This window comes from Melanerpes formicivorus, unplaced genomic scaffold (assembly GCF_026170545.1).
Source record: "Melanerpes formicivorus ecotype bairdi unplaced genomic scaffold, bMelFor1.0.p_v2 SCAF_8, whole genome shotgun sequence".
Classification (NCBI taxonomy): domain Eukaryota; kingdom Metazoa; phylum Chordata; class Aves; order Piciformes; family Picidae; genus Melanerpes; species Melanerpes formicivorus.
In genome coordinates, this window is record NW_027142360.1 from 13,610,338 (window position 1) to 13,621,143 (window position 10,806).

At 53.7% G+C, this 10,806-nt stretch overlaps 1 protein-coding gene across 2 annotated transcripts in view; it reads left to right on the forward strand.

Annotated features, from left to right (window-relative positions):
• Positions 1 to 6,994, forward strand: part of DENND2A (DENN domain containing 2A) — a 56,542-nt gene extending 49,548 nt beyond the window's left edge. The window contains exons 15-20 of one of the 2 annotated variants that reach the window (XM_068142197.1): positions 1,428 to 1,605; positions 2,421 to 2,462; positions 3,797 to 3,914; positions 4,501 to 4,740; positions 5,430 to 5,516; positions 6,268 to 6,993. In XM_068142197.1, the coding sequence (XP_067998298.1) occupies positions 1,428 to 1,605; positions 2,421 to 2,462; positions 3,797 to 3,914; positions 4,501 to 4,740; positions 5,430 to 5,516; positions 6,268 to 6,299 (697 nt within the window). In that variant the 3' untranslated portion in view covers positions 6,300 to 6,993. Of the gene's footprint in view, positions 1 to 1,427; positions 1,606 to 2,420; positions 2,463 to 3,796; positions 3,915 to 4,500; positions 4,741 to 5,429; positions 5,517 to 6,267 lie in introns of both variants that reach the window. The other variant, XM_068142198.1, reaches the window with a different exon arrangement.
• Positions 6,995 to 10,806: the final 3,812 nt, after the last annotated feature.

Here is a 10,806-nt window from a genome sequence, read left to right on the forward strand (position 1 = left end):
TATCTGATGAAAGCCAGCCAGCTGTAGCCCAGCCACACCACTGCTCAGCGTGTCTTAGTATTGCTACAGCACAGGGATTCAAATCCTCCAGACTTAGCTGGAGTGAGGGGGAGGCAAAGCAGGCTTTGCTTTTCTGAGCAAGCTAAAGTCCACACCCAGCACACCCCTTCCCTCTCAAGTCAACAATAAACTGCCAGATGCGGGTTGCTGAGTGCAAATTCCCCTGTGGAGTTTAACAGGAGCCAGCTGGGCATCCTTCCTCAGCGACAGGACTCTTCCCAGCCACACCAGTCTGCCCCCTCCTCCCATCCTTTCAAGACCTGGATGCTAGAAAACCAAAATGACGTTTCATACAGGGTTTAGAGTGGGGAGCCATCCCCCTCCCTGAATGCATACAAATGCTTCCAGACCCAAAATGGATGAGTAACTGGTGCCCTGCGGTGAGCTCTGCCGTCTCTGACTGCAGACCCTGCCTGCCTCCTGCCAGAGAGCTCTTGGGGTTTCTGGATGGACCCTCTTGGAAGTTGCCTGCAAAGGTGCTTACAGCTGAGCTGCTGGTGGCTTTTGAAGGGTCAAGTAGGAAGGCAGCTGTCCTGTGAGGAAACACCTTCCTATACATGACTGTTGAGTGCTCCACTCCTGGGATTGTACTCTCCCAGGCAAGCTCCAAAAGCTGTGAAGTGCCTGGATAGCCTTGGCTGGGGACTACTGCCTTCCTCCTCTCTGCGTGCTCTGGCTAGCAGTAGGATTGAGACCAAAAGAAAGGCCAGTGATTACTCCTCTACAGGCTGCCCAAAGACAAAGCTTGCATGCTGCACAGGGGCAGGGGTGAGTCATGGCTGGAATGACCTGCAGGAACACCTAGGGACCTTATGGCTGCAGGTTGTGCCCACAGCTTTGCAAAAGGGTCTAAGCAGGCCATCCAGCTGCATTGACAAGGCCAAGAGTATGGCCAGCAGGGAAGTGGGCCACAGTGCAGCACAAGAGTGGTGGAGCCATTTTCTGCACCCCAGGGCTGTGTGCTGTCTGTGCTGGAGAGTATAGCCTCTATGCATTCAGACCTGTGGTTTTCCCATGGGACCAGCCACAGAGGCATACTCTGGGAGAGCATTTCTCTAATGAAAGGCAGTGGTATGGAAGATCGCCCTCTCTCTCTGATGTTGCCCATCAGAGCCCTGCAGTGTAGTAGATGCGGGATTCCGTGGGACTCATCTCCTGTCACCTGTGTGGGCCAAGATCTTTTTTTACAACCTGGGTTCCTACCTCAAGTCATTGCTCCTGAAGCTGAAAAATGGGGTCAGAAATATGGGGAAGCCCCTAGTAACTGCAGAGATTGATCAGGGACCAGTTGAAAGAGCCCTGGTTTCTAAGAAGCACCACTCATCTAACTGACCAGACACTGCCCTTGCTTGTGTTTCATTTTCCAGCACTCTCTCCAAGTGTTGCCATGCCACGGTGGCCCTGCTGTACCCCTTTACCTGGCAGCACACCTACATCCCTGTGCTGCCACCTTCCATGATTGACATCGTGTGCTCACCCACGCCCTTCCTCATTGGCCTGCTCTCCAGCTCCCTGCCCCGTCTGAAGGAGCTCCCAGTGGAGGAGGTGAGCCATGCACCCACACCACAGCCTTCCTCTCAGTTGTTTTCAGAGGGCTGAGTTGTCTTCAGTCCCAGAAAGGCTGCTCTGGAGAGCCTGCCTTGGCAGCTGGCAGTGTGAAAGAGCTGAGCTCTTGTCCTTTGGTTCTTGCAAGCATGGGGCGTGGGAGGAGGTGGACGTCCCCTGGGGAGGCAGAGGTCTGCACTCTGCCTCGTCTGCAGCTTGGGAAGGCAGGGAGTTGGGATCTCCCACCATGGGGTTACTGTGGGTAGGAGATGATTTTATTAGAGTTTCTGTTGGTTTCTGCATAGTGATGGGCTAAACACAAAGTCCACCAGGCTTGAAGTTCATTGCTACAAATTGGCCAGGGTAGCTGTCCTCATAATTAGCAAAGGTGCCTAATGAAAGCAAAAATAGTTAAGAAATGGATTCATGGAACATCAGGGTGAACACAGCGAGGCTGAATATAGTCAGGAAGCATTTCCCTTCCTGCTGACCCAGGGGACAGTGGTGCAGCATAACAGGGAGAAAAGGTGGAGCTCTGACTCAGACATGGTGGTGAGGAGCAGTGGGCTGGGCTTGGAGCACAGGGTTCTGCTGTCCAAGCTGTTCTGTGGCTTGTGGCAGTGTTGCTAGAAAGCCGCAACAAGGACACCGCTCTTGGCTTACGCTGGCTGCCTGGTCCAGCTGTAGGGGTGGGTGGGAGGAGCAGGGCCAGGGCCAGGGCCGAAGCATTTCCTCCAGAGCTGTTAGAGATTAAGATAAACTCTGGTGATGGAAATAAAGACTTTCCCTTTTTATTCCTGTTCTTTCATTCTTAGGTCCTCATTGTTGACCTTGTAAATAACCGGTTTCTGAGGCAGGTGAGCAAAGCTATTTCGTACCCTTCATCTTCTCTCCCTCTTTCCCCCACACTTCACCTCCCTCTGTGTTTGCTGACCTCCCTGGCTGAATGGATTACTGGCTGCCCACACAAACTGAGGCAGGATTTGTGGTTAAGAGTGTTACAGGGTTGCTGTCTACATGTCAGCATCCCAAACCACAGCTGTTGAGGACTAAATCTTTGTGCATTATCACTCTGCATTTTTTTAAAGAGGGGAAATGGTGGCACTGTGAGTCCTTCAGTGGCATGCAGTGGGGCTGAGGACAGAGCTGGAAAGCCTCAGCTCAAGCACTGTCTGATGGGAATGAATGTGGACTCTTCCTGCCTGTGTCTGTCAGTCCATCTTGTGTTGCATACCCAGCCCTGAGTGGGTCTTCAGGAAGTCTTCAAATCCTTCCTGCCCAAGGAGCTTGTGGTTCTCCAGTCCATGCACTAGATGGGTCACAAGTAGGAAGACTGCACATGAGAGCCTGTATGTTGCTCTGCAGATGAGACTGCATGCTGATCTTTACTTCCATTTGTTGTGGAGGAGTGGAATATTGAAGGGAAAAGTAGAGATAAGTGAACATAATGCTGTCCTGGAAAGATAGTTTTGTCCCAGAGCTCTTTGGCAGATTGCTGAGCAGTGCTGGCTGCATTGGTCCCTGCCTCAGGTCACATGGATCGGATGGGACAAGGACACCACCTGCTGCACAGAGTAGCATGTGGATGAAGGCCACTCCTTCAGTGGAGTTCTTGCTTCCAAGCTGCCTTAACTGCAGGGCTAGGGTTTACCTTGCACCTCTCCTTTGAAGGTTTAAGCTAAATCAGGCTGTCTCAGCCAAGGCCAATAGGAGCTTACATAGTCACTGGCAATTCCGTGGCTTCATTGCTCTACAGGAACTTGTTAGGCCTCTGTAACAGGATCGGTGCCTGAGCAGAGGTAAGCAGGGGGTTGTGTTCACCTGGCTGCATGCCAGCATTGTTCAGACACAGCCTCTTTGTGGTGGTGGCAGTGCTTGCCGGCAGACAGCAGGGCCACAGGTGAGCCCTGACCAGCAGCCTCTTGAGCTGGACATGCAAAATTCTTCCAGAGTAGGGGAGTATTTGGGAAAAGACACCCTCTCCTTCCTCGTGTGCCTCTTGATAGTCCTGCACTGGGAGGTGCTGGGAACGTGCCAAGCATATTACACCTTCTCCCTCTCCCTCTCCTCACCGTTCGTTTTTAGTGCTCCCCCTGCTGTGCTGAGGATGGGATAGGAGCTGGTGAGGAGGAGGGTGGGGGCCAGCCAACGTCCCTGCTCCAGGCTCTGAGGGGGTGTCTCTGTCTTACAGATGGAAGATGAGGACTCTATCCTGCCCCGCAAGCTGCAGGCTGCCCTAGAGCACATTTTGGAGCAGAGGAACGAGCTGGCGAGCGACACGGAGGAGGGCCCTGTCAATGGCAAGCAGGGTAAAGCACAGGGCCTTTCAGCCTAAAACCACGTCTTTTCCTGCTCCTTTTCCTCCTGTCGCTTCTTAGGGGAGAACTAGGCTTGTCTTGAATTAACACCACAGAAACTGGAGGTAGGTCAGGATTCTTGGTTGAAGCTGCCTTGAATATTTCATTGCACTGGAGACAATTCTCTTTGTGTGAAGAGAAGCAGTACTTACCCCTTCCTGCCTCTGTCCATCCTTCCCTTATGGCTCCAGGGAACACCTGTACTCCTCTTGGTGGGTCCCACAAGCCTCTGTCTGCTCTTGGCCTTGTGAGTGATGCAGGCTCCTCTGGGGGACAGTCCATATGCAGAGCGGCAGTGTTGGGGGCAGCTGTGTGGCTCACAGGTGGCTGGGCTGAGGCAGCTCTTTGGAGGGTTCTATGGGCATCTGCTGGTTGCAGGGGAGCCAAGACAATGCTTGGTGACTTTGAAATTAGTAGCAGCCCAGTCCTCTTCCATGACAAGCACTTCCTAGGATGCTGTGCCTCTTGAGCAGCTGTTTCTACTCAGACTGGATGAACATCTTGACTACAACCGCTGCCGTTTTGTTTCCTTCTGAAGAGACCAGCCCTTTGAATGAGGTGGTGTCTGAGGCCTTTGTCCGTTTCTTCGTGGAGATTGTGGGTCACTACTCCCTCTTCCTGGTCCCCACGGAGCGAGAGGAGCGGACCCTGCAGCGCGAGGCTTTCCGCAAGTCCGTCTCCTCCAAGAGCCTCCGGCGCTTCCTGGAGGTCTTCATGGAGACGCAGATGTTCGGGGGCTTCATTCAGGAGCGGGAGCTGCGGAAGCAGGGAGTCAGAGGTGAGGGGCTCGGCCGGGGCTCTGCAGGCGTGGGAACTGCACCTGGAGATGCACACCAGCCAGCAGTTCCATCTCGCACCGTGGTGAGAGGTTGCGGTGTCTTTGCAGGGGCACTGGGAGGGAGGTGGCAGTGAAGGTTGATGGTTTGTTTTGACACCCTTTGGTTGCCTTCAGGGAGTCATCTGGGGGCTTTTTGTCCCTGCTTCCTTATCTTCCCAGCTGGGTGTATCACCTTGCAGCAGTGTGGTGAGGCAATGTTTGCACAGTGCATAGGCACCAGCTGCTGGGGCACAAAAGGTTTCTGTGGCTGGCAGTTTCTTGCTGAGGCTGGGGTTACAGACAGTTCTCACCGCTGCAGTAAGGGACATAAGCAGTGTCCTCTCTGTGTGTGCCTCTTCCATTCCTCGCTGGATTCCCATTAGGACCATCACAAAAAGCTGTACTGCTGGAACATTTATTCTTGCAGCCCCTCACATCCCTCTCCCACGTGGTGGTACCAGGGCTTCTTTGCCCTACAGACATAGACCAAAGTTCCTGTCCCCACATAGGGGATCACCTGGTGGAGGAGGTGTGGTGAGTTGTTCCCTCTTGGGTGCAAGAGTAAGCCAGGACAGAGTGACTTCAGATGAGCATCCTTACTGGTTTTTATAGGGAAGCAAAATTTGTTGTTGATTTCTTTCTTTCTGCAGGTCTGTTTGAGGTACGGGCTCAGGAGTACCTGGAAACACTTCCCAGTGGGGAGCAGAGTGGAGTTAACAGATTCCTGAAAGGCCTAGGTAAGGAACCAGCAAAACCTTTGGCTTCTCGGGAGTCTTGGGCTCCTTGTTGTCTTCAGGTTTGGAACCACAGTTGGATAGTTTTCACAGAAGAGCCATAGTTTGGGCCATGAGTTTAGTCTGTGTCTTCTGAAGGATACACATAAGTTTGAAGAGGCAATGAAGCAACCAATGACTCAGGGGTGATGGATGCAGTTCTTCATGGGGGCAGTGGCAGGGTCTTCATGGCCTTCAGGTTTGCCCTTAGGGATCAGTGGAGGGAATCACCCAAGTGTATCCACTGTAAGAGAAGCTGAACAGGAGCTCCAGGCTGAGGTTAGAAGTCCTCAATAAGTCACTGGACATCATGGCTAAGAGAGTTTGATTTTCTGATAAATTTTATCCCTGGCTCTTGTGTCTCTTCTTGGCCATTTAAGAGCAGCATGGTCTGCCCTGCCTCTCACCCACACATGCTCTGACCAGGTAAGTTTAATTCACCTTCAAGGCCTGCTGGGCAATTGGGCTCTGGAGGGTGTGCATGGGGTCTTGTAGGGTCCTGCAGTGCTGCTCCCAGGGGGTGGGCAGAGCTATGGCCTGCTCTGCAAGCACTGACTTCCAGCTTTGCAGGGCAGGAGGCTGTGGATAAGGACCCAGGACTGGCAGCAGGCGTGATTCTCTGCATAGGTTTGCCCAGGCAGTGGTGCTGGTGAGGAGTGGAGCTTGTTTTACCTGTCACTGTGGGAAGGTCATTTTCCTTTCTCCATCTTTCCAGGTAGCAAAATGAAATTCCTCCACAAAAAGTAAGAGTGAAGCACATCCTCATTCATGGAAAAGAATGGCTTAACCATGTCACAGCAATAAATGTTGTCAACCATTCCCATTCAGCCTGCTCCCAGGATCCAGCAGCCTTGTGTGAGCTGGCCCCTGCCAGGCCGTGCTCACACGGGCGTGTGGTGCCGCAGGACGATGTGATGGCTGCGGGGCTGCCGGGGCAGGCTTCTGGATATCTGCAGTACCATGCACTGGACCAAGCACTCCCTGAGCTCTGCACTAGCACGTGGCAGGCATCCCAGTGGACCAGATCTCTTAGCTAGGCAATCCTTTGGTTTGTTGTATTTTTCTATTTATGTTGGGGTTAGAGCAGTTATTAACCCATGACTCTTGCCCTGCCTCCTCTCTCTGCCTGGTGCTGCAGGAGGCCAAAGCAGGACACCCATGGGACTGAGCAGGCATGGAGGAGGGGAGCAACAGGGGCGTATGGAAACAGGTCTCTGCAAAGCAAGGATGCTGAGGACTGCAAGGATGATGTGAACTGGCCAGGAGGAGCTTCCAAGCAAGGGAGAAGGGGGAACCACTAAACCTATCAAGGACTTGATGAGCCAGCCAGCTCCCCAGGTGGCTGTGCCAGGGGGTCCTGGAATGAGAAGAGGCCTTTCCTTATGCAGTGTAATTAAAAGTGAGTGGTGTAAAAGGCATGTGGATGCTTGATGTTCTGGGGAAAGAGACAAGCTGTGTCTGCCCATTGGCCCCCCTGACACCAAACAAGAGCCGGAAAGGAGAACTAGCAGCAGCTGTGCCCTTGGTTTGGCCAAGGCCTTGGCTTCTCTATAAGCCTCACAGCCCAGGTGGCCTCATTCCCTCACTTGACCACTTGCAGGGGTAGCCCAAAGTGGAGCTCACCTTCAAGATCTCACCTGAGAGTCCCCAAAGGTCAGATGGGCTTTCCTCTTCCACTTCAGGTGTGGCTGCCAGGGAGTAGGGTGGGAACTGGGCAGGGACTACCTTGCTGCCTTCTGAGTTCCTGGTGGGGAGGAGGTAGGACCTGCTTGCCTCTTCTCTCTCTGCTTCAGTGGGGAGGAGAGGTGAGGAGGTGTCAAGAAGGTGCAGGGAACCTGAAGAGCAGTTGAAGGCTTTTTTCCAGCTGTTTGCCTTGCACCCTGTGTGAGGGCAGAGTGAAGAGCAGTTGGAGCATCCTTGGGTCTCCTTTTTGAAGTGGAAGCTAGAGGGCACCTCTATTATGGCCCAGAGGGAAATGTCTTCCCCCAGCTCCTGGGGCGAGAGCTGCTGTGGGCAGCTGTGCCACTCTGGGCTACACAGGGCCAGGTTTTGAAAGTGGCCTGGGTGCCCCTGTGGTCAGTGGGCTTTCCCAGGCAAGGGGGCATTGCTGATCACCACTTGGTGATGGGGGGAGCTGTGGGTCCAGTGCTGCTCTGTCAGTCTGAAGCCTGAATTTCCAAAGTTTCTTACACTTCAGGACAGAGGAAATGGGCTGTGATGGGTGGTGGCAGGAGCAGGCAGCTGGTGGGTGGAGAGGTGAGGGCTTGGAAAGACTCTGCTTTGCTGGCTCCCAGCTTATGTCTGTGACATGTGCCGCTCTCTGGTGACCAGATAAGCTGGGCAAAGGGCTCTAGGTGGCCTTGCTTGAGCAGGAGAATGACCTCAAGAGATGCCTTCCTACCCCAACCCCTCTATGGTTCTGTGGTGAGCACCATAAATGCCAGACAGCAGTAGTGCCAAGCCAGGCACAGGGCCTGTGGGCAGTGAAGAGGTGATAGAGGGTCACAGAAGCCTGGTGTCAGGCTCCCACAGGGGTGAGCAGGCATGAGAGGTGAAGAACTACTCCTCATGTGCGAGCACCCAGCTGAAAACTGGCACTGAAGTCCAGTCTGTCACAAGATGCAATAGTGGTCCACCAAAGGAAACTGCAGTGGAGTTCAAAGTGACTCAAATGCTGTGTTTTGGTTCTCTTTTATTTAAAAGTGGTTTTAATGGCAGCAAAATGAGGTTTTGCAAAGCTGGGACACAACCTAACCCATTCTGTGATTCAGGTTGGACATTAGGAGGAAGTTTTTCACAATGAGGAGGATGAAATACTGGAACAGGTTGCATGGGGGTGTGGTTGAGGCCCCATCCCTGGAGACATTCAAGATCAGACTTGATATGGCCCTGGGCAGCCTGATCTAGTTGGAGATGACCCTGCTTGCTGCAGTGGGGTTGGACAAGATGTCTCTCAAGGTCCCTTCCAAGCCAATGCAAACTGTGAATCTGTGAGCACACACATGCAGAGGCAACCAGGACACCTGCAAGGCTCTCTGGGATGCCAGAAAGCTGATCTTGTGGCTCCAGAAGCAGGTGTACCATGTGGTCATGCTCGCCCTGGTGCAAGACTCTTTCTGGGGACTCCATGTTCCCCTTCTTAAGTGACATTTCCATGAGCATGGGACTCCACCTTCTTTGGCAGGAGCTGTGGTAAAGGGCTAGGTGGCTTTCCTGGGAAGCCTGATGCCAGCAGGCTCCTTAGCTCAGCATGCAAGTGTGCCAACACACTGGCAGCTTTTACTGCAACATCCAACCAGCTCAGATTAAGATGGGTTGTGAAATAGCCCCGTTTGTCTCATCTGAGGACTCCAGGAAGGTTCTGTTCTGCCAGCACTCTGCGGCCACTCAGTGCTTTCATTGGCAGCTCTCGGGAAAGCAGGAATTGAGCCTTTCAGCGGTGCCCACGGAAAGGACAAGGCTCAATGGGCACAAACTGGAACAGAGGAAGTTCCAGCTGAACATACAGAAAAACCACGAGGGTGACAAAGCACTGGAGCAGGCTGCCTGCAGAGGTTGTGGAGTCTCCTCTGGCACGTGTTCAAAACCCACTTTAATGTGTTCCTGAGCAACCTGCTGTAGGTGAAACTGCTTTAACAGGGAGCTTGGACGAGATGGTCTCCAGAGGTCACTTCCAACTCCTACCATTCAGTGGCAGTGTACAAAGTCCAAGGGAAGTGCTGAAAAGCAGCAGCGTGGGAAGTGCAATGAAAAACATTTACAGCTGTGTCATTAAAGGACTGGAAACGAAACTGGGACAGAGTGCTGGTCTCCAGCTGCAGGACATGCTCTGCACCTGTGCTGAGCCATGTTGCTATGGGATGAGCAGGATCCTGCGTCCTTCAGGGTGCTGGATGCTTTGGAGGAACCCACCTGTGAGGAAGAGCTGTAAGGCTGGTTGTTCTGGATCTGACCAGGGGCCCACAGAGCCCAGTGCCTCCCATGGAGGCTGCCAATAGCAGATGCCCAGAGAAGACTGAACTGGGTGCATAAGCTGGGTATGTCCTACACAGCACACACAGGGTACATACCCAGCACTCTGTGCTCACCTCTGCATCCCACAGCCAGAGTTTTCCCACACTAGAGCTGGTGTCTCTGTGTTCAGGAACCTTGGTTTAAGTTTCTCTTCCATGAGTCTGTGTGGTGGTGGGGGGGTTGGGCTCGGTGACCTTTGGAGGTCCCTTCCAACTCCTAACCTGTGCTGATCCTGTGCTGAGGCCAGAGGCCAGTCTGGGGGCAGTACAGATTTACTGAAGGGTACTGGAGAGCTGGGACACTTGCTCTGCCAGGTTAAATGTTAAAAGCTGGGATGTCTGCTCCCTGCTGCTCCCTGGTTAACTAAGCAGCTCACACACATTCTGCAGCTCTGCAGAATGCCTGGGAGAGCTGAACTTGCTGGCTCCCAAGCCCTGTACCCATCCTTGGCTTCCCTGTGTGAGCTGTCAGAGAGTCCTGTGAGAGGTCAGGGTGCTGGACAAACCCCAGCTCTTAGAGAAATGTATGGGGATGTCCCATTCACTGTACAGTTACCTCTTCACTACTGAGCGTGGCCAGTGCCAGCAGGACAGGCACAGCCCTCCAGAGACCAAGCTCTGCACAGGATTTGGAGGGGTGTGGCTGAAGGGCTGTGCTTGCAAGTAGCTGTGCGTGGGGGTCTGTGGCGGCAGCGGCCAGGCAACCTACCTCTCTGCCTGGAGACAGCTTTCAGGTCGCAGGTGCCAGTGGGCAGCTTGCAGGTGTAGAGCCCCAGGCAGCCGCCGCAGTCGGAGGGCTTCTGGCAGGGCCGGGACTGGATGCTGTGGCAGGAGTGCTGCAGATGAAGGACAGCAGTGGCCGTGGTGCTGGCGTCCAGCCTTGCCCGGCTGATGGCCTGGGACACCCCCTCCCGTTCACAGCTGTGTCATTGCTCTGGGCTCATGCCAGCTCCAAGGAGCCTGTGCCATATGCAAGCCCAAAGGGACACTTTCTGTGCAGGCTTGGGCTGAGAGCAGGCTTCATTTTGTGGTACCCATACCCCACAGCCAGTTAGATGTTCTGGGGTGACCTGTACTGCTCAGCCCTAGGACTGCATTTGCCAGGGGCTGCTTGCTCCAGCATGCTGGAGCTGACAGCGGTGTAATCACTGGAGGGGAGGTAAGTTGAAAAGAGCCTCTTCATCTCCTCTAGATGGGCAGGCTAGAGAGGCTCTCCTTAGGAAACAAAGACATGCTGTAGA